Raw genomic sequence first — 21,159 nt, 5'->3', positions numbered from 1 at the left:
ATAAGATTGAAATGGAACATTTACCTAATTCGTAATTGATTGTATAATTGTGCCCACCTTCTGATTAATTGAGACAAACAATGTAAAGGAACGATTAAATAAATCTGCTATTAGTGTGAAAATGAGTGTGCTGTCAGTGACATATCGTGTAACCTTAAATCGGCACCTTTCTGTTACCCAGCTCACGTCTTAATTTTTCCCTTCCTGATGTCTTCTCAGGCTGCCCTCTGCTGACTACCACTGGTCTGTCAGGCCTCATACAGCTGCAGGAGCTTGAGGAGCTGGAACTGACCAACTGCCCTGGAGCCACTGCCGAGCTCTTCAAATATTACTCCCAGCATCTGCCACATTGCATGGTCATTGAATAAGACCACTAACCCCTCTCAACAACCAATAGTTCACCAATCTTCTTCCTTCTTCTTAATAACTTTTCATCACTCTTTTCTCAAATGTCAGCAAAGATACTGAACTGCTCCTACTATATCATGTAGTTACTCATTACCTGCCCCCTGTCTTCCTCCCTACCTTATTAAGTTGACTGACCCACAAGCTGACAAAGAGGCAGGAAGGCAGATAATGGTACATGTCAGGCCCAGGATGATGGGATAGAGTTTGAGCTTCGTTTAAGAAGACGCTGGGGAGGAAAGAGATTGGTGTAACGTCTTGTCTCACAGACAGTTTTTTTTTTTTTTTTTAAACAACAAAAGGCTTTTTTTTGGAGTGGTGCATTTCTAAAGACATTGATATTTTCTTTTTGGCTAATTGGCTAATTGATACTTTAAGGGGTGACATGCTGAGCCAATTACAGCATAGAAGAATATATAAAATGGAAATTAAGACTTGAGGGTTTTAACTGCTATGGCCGAACTCAAACGTGGGCTAATGAACTGTAAACACACAAACATACTGTATATGGTAAGTAAAACAAGTGTAAGTCCTAAAGACCATAAGTGATGATATTTCTTTTTCCATTCTGTGAACTATAAATGCTGTTTATTTATTTTTTATTTTTTTTCAGAAGGTACTAAAGGTTTTGTTTTTTCTTGTTTAAAGAGATGCTCCAGATTACAGCTGAAGAAACAGGAATCAGAGAAAACTAAAGATGTATACCATAAAGTGGGAGATTGTACTTCTCTGTTGCTCTTTCCCTCCCTTATTGTGTGCAGTATGTAACTTGGACTCTTTTTTGGACACATTTTTCCCTTGGTTTGTCTTATCACAAATCAGAAAAACTTTAAATAGACAAAAAGGTTACAGTTTACAGTGTTGGAAGTTTATGGGCTCATTGTTTTTGGGTTTTCTTTAAAACAAGTTGGGTTTTTTTAGCATAATTTACAGATAATCTGAAGGATAAGCTGTTGTAAACTGTGAAAGTTGGGATTTTGAACATGGTTGCTGTAGCAGCTCAAAAAGAACAAAAAAGTGAGTCAAAGAGAGGGAAGAATGTCAAAAACTGACCATAATATTTATTAACTGAGATGACTGAAAGCAAAAGTTTAACTTCAATAATAATGAGAAGGGGTTTTGTCAGCCCTTAAGCATCCATATTTTCCCCATTTGGCATCATTATTTGATTTAAACTCTTCTCAATCTTGTAACTGTGCTGATTAAATCATATGATCTACATTGGCTACAAATGATGCTATTTCAAAGGTAAAAAGGGGTCAAAGTATTGAAAATCAGCAGTATTTACAGTAGGTCCACTAAAAACCAGGGTCAGACAGTAACAGTACCTCAGGGTCCCTGTAAAGTGACAGGTTTGAAAATGTGACTTTGTTTGGACTGGTCTGAATGTTTTATTTAATTGCCTTTCATTTATTTATTTTTTTAAATCCTGAATCATGTTTAACCTTTCTAAGCTCCATGGGATCATGCAGATGCTCCTGTTAGTCACTAGCCCTACAATTGATGACTGGTCGAACACTAAAAGGTTGAATTGCAATTATGATTAACATAATGTTTGTAAAATAAAATAAAATGAGATGTGAGTTTATATTGAACTTAATACCACATGCCTTCAAAGGCAAAACATGCCTGTGAAAGCACGTCAGCATAAACTAACCTACAATAGGCTTGACAGGCTTCATTTTTTCAAGAAATTCACACATTGTTGCTTTTCAACCTGATATTGTGTAACTCGTCTTGTAAGCATTGATTTATAAGCATTGGTTTATTTTGGCAATTCGAATAGATGGATGATGTTGTGGGTGGCAGTTAGGAATGAAGTTATGCCTGGATCGTTCAACTCCACGTCTTAAGAGGAAATCTTTGAAATTCAGCTTCAGTCTTATTTCTGCAGTTTGGTTGTGTGAAAAATAAAAGTCTTAATGTAATGTAACTACAAAGTTCATCACTTAGATCTGGGAAAGCTACTGTCAGATGATCAGACAGGTTGTAAAAAGACCAAAAGATTACTCAGAGTTATTTATAAAAAGGTGAAGGTGAATGCTAAATGCGTACTATTTTTCTTAGGCTTTAGTTTCTCATTTTGAAAAAATGGACACTTAAAGCTTCTGAGAGTGTTTCTAGTTATCCGTAACAAGGGAAGATTTAAAGTTTCCAATGAAGTATTTTATTTAACATGGAAAGAGGTGGTTGATGTTATCGAGTTAAAATCAATTAACTTTTAAGGTAATTGATAGTTGTTTCCCATTCCTGCAATCTTTCTTTATTAAGACTGAATGAACGGAACAATGAGCCACTGTGCTGCTTTCTACTTACTACTGTGTGTTCCCAGATGTTGCTGACTGCCATCTGAAGGGATTGGATCAGTGTCACTCAGTGTTAGGTTTTGCCAAATGCATCTGTCGCAGCACATAAAATGTGGCTGCTTGCTGACCACACTGAAGTGGAGTGATAACTTTATTGACATGGCAGACCATGCATGTGTTTGGTTGGTCTGTGTTTTTGTTTGGATAGGCTATTTTTAGAGGTTTTGAATCTCTTCATTGTACATAAGTATATTTATTTATCTATGTATTTATTTAAAACAATGTCTTGCTTATTTTCATGATTTATTTATTAAGGAGCCTTTATTTTAAATTATTTTGTGAAAGGGGTTTTGCTTAAAATTTGGGATTGCACTGGGTTATGCAATGTTTACTGGTTTTGTTTATAACTTTTTTTTTTTTTTTACATTTCAGAATCCTTAGTAAAACAATTCAGTTGTTTACATTGAAAATACACTGTTTTAAACACCAGTGACCACATGATTAAGACTGACTTTAATTTTGAAATGTCATCATGCGCAAAGAACATTTTCCTCTGTTTTAGTGTGTCATATTTGTATTGCTATAGGGTCCATTATTAAGTCATTGTCTTGAATGTGGGAATACAGACTATGGTGTATGAATCATTCGACTTCTAAGATTTACCCTGTGGTGGAAAAGCAATGTTTACATTATCTGTTAATATGGCAAAGGGTTACATCTCAGAGTTGTAAATGCAGAAGATATTGATTCAGTGGAAGCTTATTATTGACTAAACTGCTGAAATAGAGAAGTTTTAAACATGGTAAGAGCCCACATTTAAACTTTGGCCTTGCTCACTAGCTCTTTAAAAGTTTTAAGATTGAAAGTGTGCTGTTACACAGATTTTGAATTTTCCTAGTGGGGATTAATAAAGTATTTAATTGAAATTAACTCTCTATCCGAAATTAATAATTATGTCACATCTCGCTAATGAAAGACCAACTGGAGCTAACACCTACAATTCTTAATCATATTTTAATGTGCTGGGCCTACTTGCAGAGTTACTGTGCTTTACTTGTGTAAGTTTGTACAAATCATGGACTATAATCATAAATTGGCTGCATCTGATCAAATTCAACTATAGTTTTGCTTTTCCAAAGAAAACAGAAATATTTGAAAGGTTCATTCAGAATTTCATGTTTTGTATCTTTTTTTTTTTATAACTAAATGATGTTGTTTTCATTAAACTAAGTTGACAGTTGTTTACTGTAATCCTCTGTTTAATTACCTGTGTCGGATAAGCATGCAAAATGTTTCATGTGCCAATTCAATGTCAGTGATGAAGAGTTGTAAAAAGTAATGAAGTAATAAGTAGATAATTGGGCCAGACAATGTTTTGAACATATCATGTTCAAAACATACTTTTCAAAACGTGCACTGCACAAACTGATTTGTTGCTGCCTTCTTAAACACTGGCTCCCAGTTTGTTCACTAATCTTTACATATGTTCCTCACATTTCAAATCTTTGCTTTTAATAAGCTTCCAAATGATACAAATGTAAGTTTGCATACTCTGAACTCAGACATGCACAGCCATGTTTTTCTCATATACAAACATCTAACAGTGAACCTTTCTGGTGTACATTATCTAGGGTACTTTTTCTAAAGAAAATGATTCCTGTCACTTCTATCATTGCCAACTGTCTTGGGGTCATAACGTGTTACCATTTTGTTACAATCCTTGTACAGCACAACCTTAGTAAGCAGTAAAATAAATACAGACAGCTTACTGATATTGAAAATTGAAGAATTTGTGTGCTGTTTTGGTTTCAGTGTTTTTAGCTCTGTGCCTGTAACTATCTTACTTTGATTGAAGACCATTTTGGACTGATGACCAGCAGCTTTTGTGCTTTGGTACTTTGCAGATGTTTTAGACCATTTAAATAAAGGACTGACTCATCCCGACATCACACCAACAGGTCTGTTAACAAAAACCAGATGTGGTCAGTTTAAAGCTTGGATTGCTGTTCACTCATGCTTATTGCCCTATTTCCATTGGCTTCGAGAGGTTTTCAGAATAGACAGAAAATAAAATTTTGTGTTGCACTTTTTTCAGTAGATATAAAAAATAAAATACATAATGAATGGATAGCAGGAGGTGAACAAATAACAATAACCACAATTATGTGTTTTCATCGTAGAATACTCTTCACTATGGTAAAAGTGTTTTTTTTGGTCCTCAACTACATTGCCTTTGCCATAAATGGCCTTTTTTACATAATTGGATGCCTTGGAAAAAAAAGTAATCGTCAATACAATACTGACCTGAAGATGGAACCTTGCCCGAGTGACCCTACACATAATGCAATCTGCCCAGGTACCCTAATATCTTTTACTTATTAAGTGTCATGGCAGCTACATAACCATCATTAGTAGTTATAAAAGTTCATACTAAAGCCACTGTAAGGATGCAGTGGGAAAGGTCACAGTCAAAATGTTTATTCAAATTACTTCACAGTGGACTGCAAAGGTAACAAGTATTTAATTTCATGTCAACAATGTGTCAGCAGGGGTTATATTAATACTACAATAGAAACAACAATAACAAAGCCATAATACAGGAACTGTTAGAGCATGCTGAGTATAAGACACAAGGATGCTAACCACAGACTTCGCACATGGAGAAGAGCTGAGAGAAGAGACAACAGCAACACTATAAGTATGAAAAGCAATATTTGTCATTGTCGATCATAGATTTCTTTAAAGAAAAAGGAATACTTTGTAGCCCAGGTTGAGAATGGATATATCCTTAGGAGAATGTGTTTTCATCTTAAAGTTAGCAGTTGTTATAGATTTCATACAGCTATTTCTATAAGTAAAGTCCTACAGTTAAAAATCTCAGCTGGTCTGGTACTGGTTTCCAATGGGAAAACAGGCAGTACCCCTTTTTGATAACTCTGCTGAACTGGATGATGTCTTAACCAGTCTGGATCTAATTCAAGAATAAACGGCAACAAAACTTCAATTGTCCCTGTCTTTAAATATATAATGAAGAAGAGATCAACAGAATGTAACTAATGCCATTAAGTACGATGTTATAACCAAAGCACGGATTGAGTTAAGAGTTTAGTTTTTTTAAATTAAATTAATGAAATGTCAAATATGATCTTTGAAGTACAGGATTTAATAAAGAATTAATGGAAAATAACAATTACTGAATAACTACATTGTAAATTGTACCTTTAGTATGGGAAGAAATATGACCTCCGTTGAAACTAAAAACTCGGTGAACTGGCATATAGAAAAGCCCAATAACTACAAATATGAAAACTTTGAACACACAACAATTAAAGGCATAAATGGGTTATTTACAAGAACTACACCCCATGCTGAAAGTCCTACTGTTGCTGCTTCATAGTGTCCAACACGTCACACAGCTACATACAAAGTTAGGTCAAAGGCAAGGCACATTTTTGTAATTGTTTGTCAAACCAATAACAAACAATTTAAAAACAGACAATCTTGTTTATGCTGACCTACAGTAGAATAACTTCTCAACTTCTTTTGTCATGACACTTTGTCATCAATGTTAGGCTTAAGAGGCAATAAAACAACTTAAATAAGGAGACAGATAATTCAATGAATGAGTATACCAGAAATCATTAGTAATTATGCCTATTCTAATTAGCCATACATTATGTGCTCTCTGTCTGTATTTGCAAAGGCTTATTAACTTAATCAAAAGCAGGAACACCAATCTATGAAAAATTCCAAAGAAGAGATTACATTGGTTCATGTGTATTCTAGCCAAATATATTTTTTGTGAAAATACATACAACAATATTTCTATTAATGTTTTTTTGTCTAATGACTAAAACAGCCCACATAAGGACAGCTGTTGACCAAGGCTAAAGTTCTGAGAAAGGTTTAAAGCTGCTAAAACTGAAAATGAAGAAACGGAAAACAAAAGTCTGAGAAGGTTCTCCCTCAATTAAGTTATTGTAATTAATAATGTAAAGCAAAAGGCAGCTGGACGTGTGAAGTTCTTGAAAAGATTCTAAATTGATTTTTTTGCTCTATACCAAAATCTTTTAAAATGTTTTCATAATTTCAAATTAATTTCTTAGGTAGTGGAAATTGAGAGTTACAGCTACTTGTTTTCATTGTTGTTCCGAATGTCAGATGTATTAAATAACTCTTCTTCAGTAAAAGTATCTTGATGGGTCTCCTTCTATAAACTGTAATAAAGACCCAGATTAAGCATCAGAAACTCTAATGACATAAACTGCAATGATAGATTACAGTACCAACAATTAGTAGACTCCCATTAATAGTATAGTATATATACAGAAACCCAGTAATTCAACCGTTATTTTATTACTTTACTTGTGATGTGGACACCACAGGGATTAATCTGATGCTATAAAGATTTATTTTGCTCCATTGCTGATGTTTGATAGCAGGCCTGAACTCCTAAACTGTACTTTTGGCCATTCGTGTACCATTTATATATGACATACCAAGAAGCTGAGATATTGATGGGTGTCAAATGTTTCAGCATCCTCTCTTTGTGTCATATTGTGCAGCATTCTCCTCCCTGTCCTGTACAGATCACCATCTGTAAAAACTATTATTAGGCTGCATTAAAAAAATATATTCATATTTGATGCATTTTTTACATCGCAAAATGCCATAAAATTTTACACTTAAAGAAAATAAACTAGTTTGTTCCATTCAAAAAATCAGATAAAAAAAATTCTCAATCTATTTTTTAAGAGTTAAAGAATAGATATATTTTTCCCCAAAATGCTTTCTAAATCGATGAGGAGCACCATAAATTCTTCGTTTGATCTATGAAGTTGGCTGATGGAGAGATCAGAGATGGCTTTCTGATTCACATTTTTCATCAGTTCCATTCTCCCGCAGCCAGGTGGACAGTCCCAGTTCACTGAAGTTCACATTGCTCTGGTTCAGCCGTTGGATACGATAGGTCTCATAGTGAATATTGTGTGTCACATCTTTCAGGTCCTGCAGGTGAGACCTTTACAAAAACATACAGACAAGGACTAAAGTTCATGTTTCAGTTTCATTAATAAATGAAATTCGCAAAAATATGTCATTTATTAAATTCTCTGCTGACAAGTTGTGAAAACAGAGTTTGGTTGTCTCTCTCGCTCAATTGACAGAACAGATTGTAGAACAAGTTGTATTTAATTTGCTCTTTACACTAATAAATGGGAACAAAGAGCAATTTTAACTATCTTTTAATCAATCATCACTTAGTGATTTTATGTTGTAGGACTAATGCTAAAACTTTTACAGACTACAACCATTGCCAATCAAACTTTAACTTTTAAAGGCCACATTGAAAAGCTGTGATATGACCAGAGTCAAAATCATATTCATGTATACTAAAGTTAACATATAGAAAACTTGAGAGATTCTAATTTGACACACTGTCTGTATAACTCCACCAGAGCAGTTTTAGCTCTGGTTACCTGAACCTGACATTAGTTCTCCTACTTTATGCTAGACTGCTGGAAATGTTCCCACTTCCCCAGGCATGGCATAAAAAGTTTCTTTCTTGTTTTTTTTTAACCTATTTGGGCACAAATACAGTTTTATACTAATCCACTGAATGTTAAATACCCGTAGACTGCTGAGTGACGTTACAGCAGGGGTCTGTGGTGGCTAACCGGCAGAAGCTGTCATGCTGGAAATGCTTTCTCACCCTAACTTTCAGTCAACCTAACGACAGGCTTTTAGCTGAAGCTGAGGCGGGTTTTAAACCTCTGGACAAATGGTTAAATGAACCCATATGTCAATCATGTCAGCTAAGGGCCTAACTATTGATAACACGTTTCGTTTTCAAAATCTAAACAAAGCTGTTTATTGTACAGTTTGTGCCAATGATCTCAATAACAAATGAGACCTATATTTGTACCAGACTGTAAATATGTTAATTAATGCTGTAAAAAGAGCTTTTTTGACAGTCATGACTTCCTGGAGCCAGCTTCAAGCGGACACTTGAGGAACTGAAGGATTTTGTACTTCCTCATTGGCTTCATTTTTGATGAAGACCGGAGGTTGCCCTTTTGTGGCGCCGAGATTACAAAAATGAAAACTGTAGGTTAGTTTAAATGTCAAAAGTTTTTTAAACATGCCTTTATGCTGTTGCTTATATTATTCAAATCTTACACCGCCCCTCTAGCGAATGACTGTTAATGTCCTCATAGATTATTAAAATCTCATCAGTTTTATAAAGAACCAACCTGCAGTGCAGTAAACTTACCGGATAAGTAGATCGCGAAGGTTGGCAAACTCACAGTGTGCCACATTTTCAACTGTCGACAGAGAAAAAGATACATTTTTACTGTCAGTTTTAAAAGGTACAAACTTTGAGACCATATGTCCAAATGAGATAAATTAAACAGTGACTTAAGTATCAACTCAAATGTTTTTACTTTCCTAAGCCTTATTCCTTCCTTTAAAGTCCTGATTTTGGCACCATAGCAACTGTCAAAACCAAATAAACCTTACCAATGCCCATGTTACCAATGTTAATTGTCCTCAGGAAGATTCTTTTTTACAGTAAATGCTTCACTTTATATCATGTAATTAGACAATGCAAATTAACTTGTGAAAATACAAAAAAACTTCAAGTTTAGTCATAGCTGTTTAACAACAGATGGGAATTAACTAATTAGCTAAAACTGGTACAAAAAAATCTCTTATCTTCTGTTTGTAATCTGTCCCTGATTCAAGTTAACTAATAAATTAAATTAATATAATTACACAAATTGGAGTTTTTGATACATTTTGCATTCAATCTTTATTTAACCGACTGCATTATTGTATCTGTCCCCACAATTCTGGTAAATGCCTTTGTCTTTGTGTGTAACCACCTCCATGTGCCACATCTATCTGTATAGCTCAATATGATTAAAATGTGCTATTTGTTGCCAAATATGTAAGGTAAGGAGCTTCATGATGCATAAAGTTTACATCAGATGCCTTACCTTCAATTATTCCCCACTTTGTTTTACGACCCAGCACCTTGTTTCCATTCACCTGGTGCTCCTTGTCCGTACCCACCACAGCAAAAGGAATGTTATCCTGGAAACAGAATATTGGAATTTCTCCATAAGTCTGGTTTAAATGGACTTGAGCTTGTATAGCACTTTTCTAGTCTTCTGACTATTCAATGTGCTTTTACACTAGTCCTCTGACTACTCAAAGTTCACACACTGATGGCTGGTTGCTATGTATATTGCCCATCAAGTAACTAAATACATTCATGCACATTCATTGGTGCTGTACAAAGAATGATCGATTCACGAGTATTGAGCACTACCAGTTATCCTAAATAAGGCACAGGCATATACAGTTTTGCTCATAAGTTTATAATACCCTCGTAGGATTTGGGATTTTTCCCGAGAATATGAACAATAATACAAAACTATTTATTTCACTCATTGTAAGTGATTGGGTGAGGCCATGTATTATCTAACAGTTGTGTTTGCTCTTTTAAAACCAAATCACCCTGATCAAAAGTTTATATGCCCTGGAGGTTTTGGCCAGATTACATTACATTACAAAAGTTGACACACATGGGTCTAAATGGCTACTGAGGGTTACCATTCTCACCTGTGATCTGTTTGCTTGTAATCAGAGTGTGGGTATAAAAAGCTAGTGAGTTTCTAGGCTCTTGACAGACCCCTGCATGTTTCATCTAGTGCTGCACTGACGTTGCTGGATTCTGAACCACGGGGAAAGCAAAAAAATTATCAAAGGATCTGCGGGAGAAGGTAGAGATTGAGGTTGAGAATGCCTATTAGCAGTGTTCAAACTCTGATTAGGAAGTTGAAAATTAGGGATTCTGTTGAAACCAAACCACGGTCAGGTAGACCATGATTTCTGTCATAACTGCCAGGAAAATTGTTCGGGATGCAAAGAAAAACACAAATAACTTTAGGTGACATACTGGACTCTCTAAAAAAAGTAGTTTGGCTGTTTCAAGATGCACAGTAAGGAGGCACATGAAGAAAAATGGGCTGCATGGTCGAGTCGCCAGAAGGAAGCCGTTACTATGCCCATGTCACAAAGCAGCCCGCTTACAATATACCAAAAAGCACAGAGACAAGCCTCAAAACTTCTGGAACAAGGTTACTTGGAGTGATGAAACCAAAACTGAACTTTTTGGCCACAACTATAAATGCTACATTTGGAGAGGAGTCAACAAGGCCTATGATGAAAAGTGCACCATTCCTACTGTGAAACATGGAGGTGGATCGCTGAAACTGGGGTGAGTTACAAAGGCACAGGGAACTTGGTCAAAATTGATGGCAGGATGAATGCAGCATGTTATCAGAAAATACTGGAGGAAAATTTACACTCATCAACCCGGAAGCTGAGCATGGGGCGTAGTTGGACGTTCCAACATGACAATGATCCAAAACACAAGGCCAAGTCGACATGTCATTGGCTACAGCAGAAAAAAGTGAAGGTTCTGGAGTGGCCCTCTCTCCTGAGACAGCCACTTTGGGGAGATGTCAAACATGCAGTTCATGTAAGACACCCCAAGAATTTACAGGAACTGAAGGCTTTTTGCCAGGTAGAATGGGCAGCTTTACCATCTGAAAAAATTAAGTGCCTCATCCACAACTACCACAAAATACTTCAAGCTGTAATTGATGTCAAAGGGGCCAATACATGGTTTTAAGAACTAGGGTTTGCAATCTTTTGACAGGTGTCATGTGGGTAGTTTCTGTTGTGATTATGCTTTAAAAAGAGCAAACACAACTGTTTGATAATAACCCAACAACTAACCATGAGTGAAAGAAAAGTTTTTGTATTACCATTCATATTCTCTGAAATATTACCAGCAAATCACAATTTCTAGCAGGGTATGTAAACTTATGAGCACAACTGTATGATCACCCTCTCTTTCTCTGATAGACACCTTAATGCGAGCAACTTCAGAGGTAGTCTGGAGTACATTTGTATACATATACTGAAAAGTTTAAGATTACAATAAATGTGTACTGAAAATTAAACCAAATTATATTGTAATATTTCCTGTAGATTTTTTCCAATAAACTCACTTGTTGCCTGAAAAAACTTCACCAGTACAATTAAGATAAGATACTAAACGATACGATAAGAAAGTTTCTGCTGTGAGATGTTACCCTGATTCTGTTATTGAGGATTCGTTCTTCTGGATCCTCATCATACTCTTTCAGGGGGTAAACACAAATCCCATTGGCTGTCAAGTCTTGCCTTATCTGTCAAAGGTTCAAAGGTTAAACACAGGTTAAACAAGTCAGGTTTAAACTAAAAGCTAAATGCTAATGAAGAAATATGACAGGTAGGCTATGTGAAGTAAATGGTAAATGGGCTTAAACACGTATGCTGTTTTTGACAGTCATGGCTTCCTGAGGCCAGCCTAAGGCGCACTTTTGAGTAACTGCAGAATTTAGCAATTCCTCATTGGCTTCATTTTTGAAGACCAGAGGTTGCTGCTTTGTGGTGCCTTGATTACCCTTTTCTAGTCTTCTGACTACTCAGAGTATGTTTACTCTGAGCAGCAGTAGCACCTTGGGTTTAAATGTCTGACCAAAGGACATCTGGTTTACAGGAGCGAGGATTTCCCCGAACTTCCTGTGGCGAGACGACCGGAAGCCACCCCTCAATACTCAAGTATGAAACCATTTTTACAATAAGAACAACATCACAGCAGGAAAAGAAGCTGGAAGTATGTATGTGTCTTCTATTACCCTCTCTTTGAACTCCAGTCTCTCCTCAATCGTGAGTGTGTCCGCTTTGGCAATGACAGGTACAATGCTAACTATATTACCCAGTCTCTTCATGAATTCAATGTCGATGGGGCGTAACCTGGAAACAAATCAATGTATTTGGTCAGCAAAGATTTTTGAGCATGTTTGCTTGATTGACAGGGACCTAAAGATTGGATGCATGTACACATTGCGTTGAACCATCACTATGGACACATTTAGCAGTCGAGGTTGCTTGTCTCCCTTTTATATGGTTAAATTATTAAAGTTTAAGTACTTTAGTTAGTTTTATTTCATTGTTACCCTTACCTGTGTACATGCATGTGGTGAGCAGAGTTCAGATTGTTTTTCTTAGTTCTATCTTTAAGTTGATTAATGTTTTTTTTTTCTTTTTTAAAACCTTTTTTATAGCCTTTTAATTGTACCTATTAAGTTGCTATCTGTTACTTTTTGTTGAACATTCAAAGTTAAATAGAAACTTACATTTAACCTTCACAACAGGTTTTCTTGGGCCTTAACAGCTTGATCAGTGAACTTAGCCTTATTTTTTTAAACAAAGAATGCTTGATTTACACAGTATACAAACAATTATCATTGAAATATGCAATACTGTATATGCACTGACCTGTGTCCTGTGGCAGGGAGGAAGTAGATGCAGCAGTGGACTCTACTGTCTGGTATTCTCCTTTTACGGTTGACATTCAACTCCTCTATTAGGTACTTTTCATATTGCTCATTGACATACTTCACTATTGGCTCCCAACTGGAAAGTAGAGCAGGAGAGAAGTGTAAGTGGAGGACAGAGATATTCTGACAATTTCATTGTTCTACAGTATATTATTTATTCTTACACAAACCTACAAGAAAATAACAAAAATTCACTTGTGCTTATTTATAAATAATCTAGGACTTTACTATTAAAAAGATCAGAAAATTTAAAATAAAAAATGTTTATGTTTAACAAAGGACACCCCCCACAACACATACACTACACAAGTTGTTTAAGGATTGTGCAGTAGCAATTTTGTACAGAGGTATGGTGTATAATTAAATCAGCGTACAGTATATTGTAACTTGTGAGTTGATGGTCCAACCAAGATTCATAGACAAATTTAAGGGTTTATAAAACTAACCTTAGATTACAATAGTCTTTGTGGGGGATAGTCTGTATGTCAAAATATAACAAAATGTTAGATTTAAGTGCTGCTTTTGACACAATTGACCATATAAACCTATTTGAACAATTGACTAGAACAATTACTTGGAATTACAGGGACTACAGTACTTTAAACTGGTTAAAAATCCTATTTAGCAGATCGATCTTTGTACATTTAAAGAAAGTTGTCTGGCACAAAAGTGAGCCATGGAGTTCCACAAGGTTCACGTTTGGACCAATTTTCTTCAACTTGTATATGCCTCCTACATATACAACATCAATTTCTATTATGATGCAGATGACTAAATGATATACCAATGAAGCCTGAAGACACTAATCAGTTATTTAAACAAGTTAAAAATATGTTCACCTTATTTTTATTGATTTTTTTTTATTTTACAGGGACAATGCATATTAAAAAAATATTATGTGAATATGCCAGAGTTAGCCAAAAGGCTAATTTTCATCTGCTGTCCCTGGCCAGATCTTACAAAAGGCTCCCTGGAAAATCAAAACAAATTCAGGCATTGTTAGAAGGCTACAAATACAAATAAAATGGCCGTAATTCTTCATGTAGTGAGTAGAACAGTTTGTAATTCTTCATTTAGTGAGTAGAGTATTAAATAATATATATAAAATGAGGCATATCCTGTCGCAAAACAATGCAGAAGAACTAGTCCATGCATTTGTTACTACCAGGTTGGATGATTGTAATTCTCTTTAATGAGGTTGCAAAGACTTTTTAACAAGTAACAATGCTGCAGCTCGTGTACTGACTATAACTAGGAAAAGAGACCACATTACACCTGTATTGGCTTCTCCTCACTGGCTCCCCATAACATCTAGAATATGGGATAGAATAATTGGAGATAGAGCCTTAAGTTATCAGGCCCCTCTCCTTTGGAATCATCTACCAGTCAGGATCTGAGAGGCAGACATACACATACTGAACTTTTAAGAGCTGGCTTAAAACTTTTCTTTTTGAAAAAGCTTATACGTTATGGCTGGCGCAGAAATGAACCAGCTCCTAGTTATGCTGCCGTGGGAACTCGGACATTGAGCTCCTATCTCTCCCTCTCGCTCTCAATCTATCTACATTCACTGCATGTTACTATCTGTAAATCTTCATGTACTATGTAAGTCACTAACCACATCTTTTCCTTGGAGCTTTTTAGCTTTCTTGTCTTTTGGTCACTCTGGATCATCGCCCCCCTAGCTAGTTTGTAAAGTGCTATCTTTGATTCACTAATTTTTCCTTTTTTTTTTATCTTCGCTGCCCCGATACTCACCAGTTCTCATTGTTGATATTGTCACCAAATCCTGGAGTATCAGTCACTGTTAATTTCATCTTCACCCCCTTCTCCTCAATCACTAGAGAGGAAAGACAGAAGGGTTATAAACAGGTCTTTGGCGGAAAGATTTACAGTTCCTACAAAATCCAGAACGTTTTACACTGGTGTCACAATTCTGCAGCCAGTGTGCAGGAATATTAGTGAAGAATAACCACTAACTGAACTGGCTAATTTTAAGAAATTTGTGTTGTTGTTGTTTTCCGTTTATTTATAGTATGTTATTTCCCTTATCAACAACGAGGCCAGAAAGAGTTTTTCTCGTTGATAAAAAATACACTTTGAATATGATGGTAAACTCTTATTGCTAACCTGACATTAAATATACTTCCAAGTAAAAAAACAAAACAATTAATGAGATAAACAATTCATAAATGTAGCAAGCTTATCGTGGGCACATATTGTGGAAATACGGTATTATGATTTCCAATAAAAAACCCTGTGTGTGCTTAGGCATTAGTGTTGATTTTTAGAAGCAATGGTGGACATTCCTGTCATGGATATAAACCATCAGTAACGTAAATAAGAAAATCAAACATAGTGTTGTGTTGTGACATAAAATGTAATTAATTATTAAATAAAACAAGTCTAGAATTCTACAGTCCTAGAGAATACAATCACTCTGTGCACAATTTAAGTGCATTCAATTTCTTAACTTAAATCCCATATATTCGCTCACCATGTCACTATGCTGCAACATAGATGAAGGTAATTCACAAAATACTTCACTGAGTAGTAAGGGTAAAGTAGTAATAGATCAACACATAAGGAGTCTCATACTGTTAATTTCTGTAAATCAGGGATCATGGTGATCCTTGGCCCTGTGACAGACAGAAGAGATGGGCTTTGGTATTCTATTATCGCTCTTGCATCAGCCCAAGCAAGGGAACGCAACAAGGACATGCTCCAGAGCAGGTTATGTTGGACATAAGAGATCAAACCGCCCACTGACCAGTCAGATCTTTAGATCATGGAGCTCCCGCAGCTGATTGAGAGGTTGAGGACACTTCATGTGTCCCGCATGATTTTATATCGGGGTAAGCCTATAGTCTTTTGACTTACTGACTGACTGATCAGGTTGATGACCAGCATCTCTCATGTTAGGGTTAGTGAAGCCAGATCACCCAAAGAGACTCTGGATATGTTGAATTCACTTTGTAGTACAGGCCCCTGCTCACAGCACGGTGGTTTGTATTTTTAAGCTTGTTTACTTGATTCAATCCCTGTACTGCTTTAAATAAGAGTGATGCATACAGTGTAATTTAATAGAGCTATAATACGTGAAATATATCTTAGACTGCATGTCTTCTTAATGAACTTATTTACAGTTGACTATTTTGCAATCATCTCTATTGCCTATTCATTAACAAGGGTTGTATATGCAACTGAATTCAATGCACCTTATAACTTTTAAAATGAACTCCCTGTGTTGCAGTCGTTTGACTGACAATTGATTGACAAAAATGTTTCAGAGAATCAAGAATTTGTGAACATAAATGTATATACAATCATGATCGTATATGATATTACAATTTCTAGCCACAGGCTCTGTAGCTAAATATGTTAACAGCCATAATCATTACAACAGCAGATCTCAGGTACATGAGCATAGAGACAGTTAGGACTCCATCTAGAGGTGAGAATCGGGAAGGACTGTTTCTGCAATTTCCTGGAAACTCAAGAGGACTCCACAGTGGACTGATATAGTCTTTTCTTGACTGAAATACATCATGATGATCATTAATGAATGTATTTAATGACATTTAAAAAAAAAAATAGTTTGATATATTAAAACAAGTTTATTTTTATCTGTTATCTTTTTTTGTATCATACTTTTTTTGGTTATGTATATTAGGTTCTCACACATATACTGTATATACAATATGACATATTGTGAGTAACATACTGTTCATATTTGTGGGTTAATGTCTTTGGGGAGCTGCTGTAGCATTATTAGCTTATGTGTGTGTAGCGAGTGACTCTTTGGTGGTCACAATTCACTGAGAAGGAAGTCGCAAGATACTATACTCAATTGCATCAGTTAATTATAAAGCAACTTGAACAACACCAAACTGATAGAGATGAGAAAGTAGAAGTTGTATGAAAGTAGGATGTGAGTGCTGTGTAGTCATAAGTGGTAGAACAAAACATAAATCAGTGATAGCACAAAGGGGAAGAAAGACAGCACAAACACACACACACACACACACACACACACACACACACACACACACACACACACACACACACACACACACACACACACACACACACACACACACACACACACACACACACACACACACACACACACACACACACACACACACACACACACACACACACACACACACACACACACACACACACACACACACACACACACACACACAGAGAGAGAGAGAGAGAGAGAGCGGGGACTCACCATGGCTGACTGAATGCAGTTTGACAGTTTTTAAGATTGACTCTTCATAGTTTGGAGTGCAAGACTTCCGGCTGACTTTGGACTTGAACAAAGTATTGACCAGCGTGGACTTCCCCAAACCACTCTGACCTGAAGATACATGAAACCAAAGCTTCAACTTTCTGCAGGTGTTTGCAAGAGGGTGTGTTTTTTTACACATTTTCTTCCCATGTATGGAAAAGTAAACGTTTTAGATAGTCAAATTCTAAAATTGATGAAATGGCCACCTTGACGTGATCAAAAATTTTATAAATAATACGCATAAACATTTGCTTTGCTGCATGGTCTAGCAAGCAAACATAACACATTATTACATCACATTACTTACTGATCAAAGTGGCATGCTAAATGTTTTCAGAAGCATATGTTGCATGCTGTCTCTTCATGCAAGCACATTCTCTTTTGAATGCTCTATTTTACAAGATAATCACTTAAAAGGTCCCTCCTCTCTCTCACTACCAGTAAACATGTTGGGGAGCTTGTTGTAGCGCACCATAGCCCAAGAATTAAGGGAGCATCTCTCTTAGTTTGTTGGACTTTGATTAAACATGTCATATTTAACTTGTACATTGCAAGAGAGGTCTCACATCATCAAAGCTATAACATACTTACTGACTTGATATCTCAAAATAAAAACCTAGTGATTGTAAAAACACGTGACACAAGCTGTGTATGCACGTGTCGCACAGTCCAAACATCTTGACAATATCATGTCATTGGTCAAACTGAAAAATTGTAACAAATAACCCAGTTTGTAGCAGACTGCTGCAGCAAAGGAGTTAAAAAGAGGTTGTGATAAACTTTTAGCTCACCATTGTTTGTGTCAGTGTTCATGTGTGTAAAACTCACCAACCACCATGATGTTGAACTCAACACCTGCCTTCATGGTCTTGCTCCTCATCTGGTCCAGGACTGCTTCAATGCCCACATAGCCAAACAGGTCACTGCCCCTGATATAGCTCATCTGCAGGTCTTGGACTGACTGGCAGTGCTCCACCTTGACTTCTGCCTCTAGCTCAATTTCTTTCTTCATCTTTCCTTCCTCCATTCCCTTCTCCTTCCCCTTTTCATCCATCTCTGAACGGAGTTCAACACAGTTTATTCCCATTTCTGTCATAGAATTCCAGGTATTTATGCTTGCAGCTTGTGCCTGACTCTTGCCTTTGTCTCCTTGCTCATGTACCATAATGCTTCCCCCATTCTCCTGTCTCTCCTCCATCGGGGTGATTGAGTCCGTCTCCAGCGCTTCAGCTGCTTCTGTAGGAAAAAAAATCTGATTAAAATCATAGAATGATTCAGATGTTTTAATTTATTTAGGGCCCTGTCAGTATTTTTGGATGTAAGCAAATAAAGCTAGTATTCTGTAACAGTAATATATGTTATTTTAAAATAGAAAAACAAACACTGTGTCAAGCTTGTTGTGTTTTTGATTGTCCTGTTTCTACTGTCTAATACTGGAAATATAGAGAACATTGACTATTTCCATAAGGTTAGCTTGAAACCTGGTCAAAATAAGGCACAAAGGTACCCTCCTTGAGCCATAAACACACCCACACTGCTATTTGATACAAATAGTAGACTGACTTATCATGCAATAAATAGTTTTAGTTGATTCGATCTCCAAGAAATCTTTATAATGAACGAAGGTTATATTTTTAAGGGATGCAACATAATGTGCATACACTCATCAAGCATGATGAGAAACTATATATCTGGTTCTCCAAGGCTAACACAGTTAACATGCTCCCTTCTCAGAGCTTGTGTGTGTTTGCAGTCTGGTCCCAGCTGTAATAGGATTTACTGGCACAGACAATCCCTTTGGGAACTTGAACTTGTATGTTATGTGTCAGTGTGCGTTGAGTTGTGCGTTTGTATGGACTTAAACACTCACATAAATTACCACACGCACACGCACACACACACACACACACACACACACACACACACACACACACACACACACACACACACACACACACACACACACACACACACACACACACACACAGTTTGTACTAGTCCACATAATTCAATCAGCTATAAATATCCCCTCCTACAGCCATTAAAGCAGAACTAATTCTCATCAGTCAGGAAAGAGAAGGGCAGAGTAAGAGACACTGTTAAGTCATTTAAAAAAAAAAAGCATGATTACATTTTTAATAAACTCTACTGAACAAAACATATTAGCAGCATGTTCTTGGCTCTAACCAGGAAATATTGGCAGAACACAAATGGAGTGTATATGTTAATAAATAATGAAACTTGAAAAAAGTTGCTTTGATAGATGAGGAGTCTCCAAGAGATATTGATGATTCTAGTAACATACTGTGGTACCTTGCATCTCTAAGGATTGAAGTATACCAACAAATTAAAACTGTGATGCCTCAGCCTCAAAAGTGTAGTTTGTATAGCTTTCTTATCACATACGATGGCACACTAACCTTTTATTTTTAATCTTGTATTTCAAATTGATGACATTTTTATAAATAATCAAAGAGGGATATTTTAACTAGGAAAACGTTCATCACTAATAAAGGTACAGTATGTGTCATCAGAGACTCAGTCTTAACCGATTACTCCTTAAATAAACATGGACTGTTTCCTGTATTTACAGAAGTACTTTTATTTAACTTATTCATTATTGGTCTGAAGAATGCACCTAGAGGAGAAAAAAACCTTGGATGAAAGAGAAATCCAATGGTGAACACTGAAAAGGGATTTTTGAGACTGACAGTTTCAGGTGCTTAAGAGGCTGAAGAGTGGTGCTAAGGTTCCTTCAGGTGACAGGTGAAAGAAGCTCTTACCGTAACTGCTAACATTAGCACAAGGCTAAAACATCTTAAAATAAATCGCCATCCACACAGTAGTCCTTAAAAACCCCTCAGCCCATATAATCCTCATATCATCCAACCTCACTTATAATTTCGATCTCTGCCGTTCTATTTTTGGACAAAAAACTATTCCAAATCAATATCTTTCTTGGCGTGGTCTTTGTTAAAGTATAAATATTGAAATAAGCAAAATTGTCTCAGACACAACGGCTGTGTGGTACACACAAGTAGGCTACAACTGTAAATGTTTTTGAAGACATACTGTGTATATATATATATATAAAATAATTATTATTAATACTATTTTTTTTTTTTGATGAATTGCGATAAGTTTCAGACTAGAACAGACCTTTTGCAGTAACAACACTTGGCAACTTTGACTTCTTGGTTTTAACCCAGCAATATGTGTGTCCATGTTTGTCTGTGATTTGGTGGGATGGGCTTACTGTAGTATTATGAGGAAGCTGAGGGAAAGCTGGTTTTCCACTGAATATTCATCTTATTCATTGTCACTTTAATTCAACAATTAAGTCTCTTGAGATAGGGTGGCTGACCAACTGTAGGAACACAGAGAAATGTGGAATACAAATGAACCACTAGAAACAGACACAAATTAGACAAACTTTGTGGTCACTATAGATACTTGTGAAAAGCAAACAGTGTGTCCAACCACCAGATAGAGATAGTCCTCCAGGCAGTATTTGCCAAGGGGAGGAAAACTTTGAATAAAAGACAAGTAAAGAAAGTCAGAATGAGACAATCTAGCTTTGAGTAAAGACATTTTTTAACAACTTACACAGATATTGCTGATACATAGAAACATAGAGAACACACAAAACTGCATTATTTGACATTACAATGACACTGTTAATTCT

At 36.2% G+C, this 21,159-nt stretch overlaps 3 protein-coding genes across 6 annotated transcripts in view; 2 read left to right on the top strand and 1 right to left on the bottom strand.

Moving 5' to 3' along the window:
• fbxl16 (F-box and leucine-rich repeat protein 16) overlaps positions 1 to 4,027 on the top strand; it is a 51,344-nt gene extending 47,317 nt beyond the window's left edge. Inside the window, exons 7-8 of one of the 2 annotated variants that reach the window (XR_013781103.1) lie at positions 220 to 915; positions 1,054 to 4,027. Coding sequence is in view for 1 of the 2 variants with exons in the window: in XM_079366872.1 (XP_079222998.1) it covers positions 220 to 368 (149 nt within the window). In the remaining variant the exon portion in view is untranslated. Of the gene's footprint in view, positions 1 to 219 lie in introns of both variants that reach the window. The other variant, XM_079366872.1, reaches the window with a different exon arrangement.
• elof1 (elongation factor 1) overlaps positions 1 to 21,159 on the top strand; it is a 383,117-nt gene that overhangs the window by 182,257 nt on the left and 179,701 nt on the right. The gene's annotated exons all lie outside the window — the stretch shown is intronic.
• LOC306838574 (uncharacterized protein) overlaps positions 5,218 to 21,159 on the bottom strand; it is a 52,414-nt gene continuing 36,472 nt past the window's right edge. Inside the window, exons 3-12 of one of the 3 annotated variants that reach the window (XM_079366818.1) lie at positions 18,615 to 18,710; positions 18,303 to 18,530; positions 17,415 to 17,543; positions 14,930 to 15,011; positions 13,110 to 13,247; positions 12,467 to 12,584; positions 11,879 to 11,974; positions 9,710 to 9,806; positions 8,983 to 9,034; positions 5,218 to 7,731 (exon numbers count right to left, since the gene is read on the bottom strand). In XM_079366818.1, coding sequence (XP_079222944.1) covers positions 7,566 to 7,731; positions 8,983 to 9,034; positions 9,710 to 9,806; positions 11,879 to 11,974; positions 12,467 to 12,584; positions 13,110 to 13,247; positions 14,930 to 15,011; positions 17,415 to 17,543; positions 18,303 to 18,530; positions 18,615 to 18,710 — 1,202 coding nt within the window. In that variant the 3' untranslated portion in view covers positions 5,218 to 7,565. Of the gene's footprint in view, positions 7,732 to 8,982; positions 9,035 to 9,709; positions 9,807 to 11,878; positions 11,975 to 12,466; positions 12,585 to 13,109; positions 13,248 to 14,929; positions 15,012 to 17,414; positions 17,544 to 18,302; positions 18,711 to 21,159 lie in introns of all 3 variants that reach the window. The other 2 variants (XM_079366817.1, XM_079366816.1) reach the window with 2 other exon arrangements.

The sequence above is a fragment of the Symphodus melops genome, assembly GCF_947650265.1.
Source record: "Symphodus melops genome assembly, chromosome: 17".
Taxonomy (NCBI): domain Eukaryota; kingdom Metazoa; phylum Chordata; class Actinopteri; order Labriformes; family Labridae; genus Symphodus; species Symphodus melops.
Note: the sequence above shows the minus strand (reverse complement) of the source record. Positions and strands in the feature narration are given on the sequence as shown.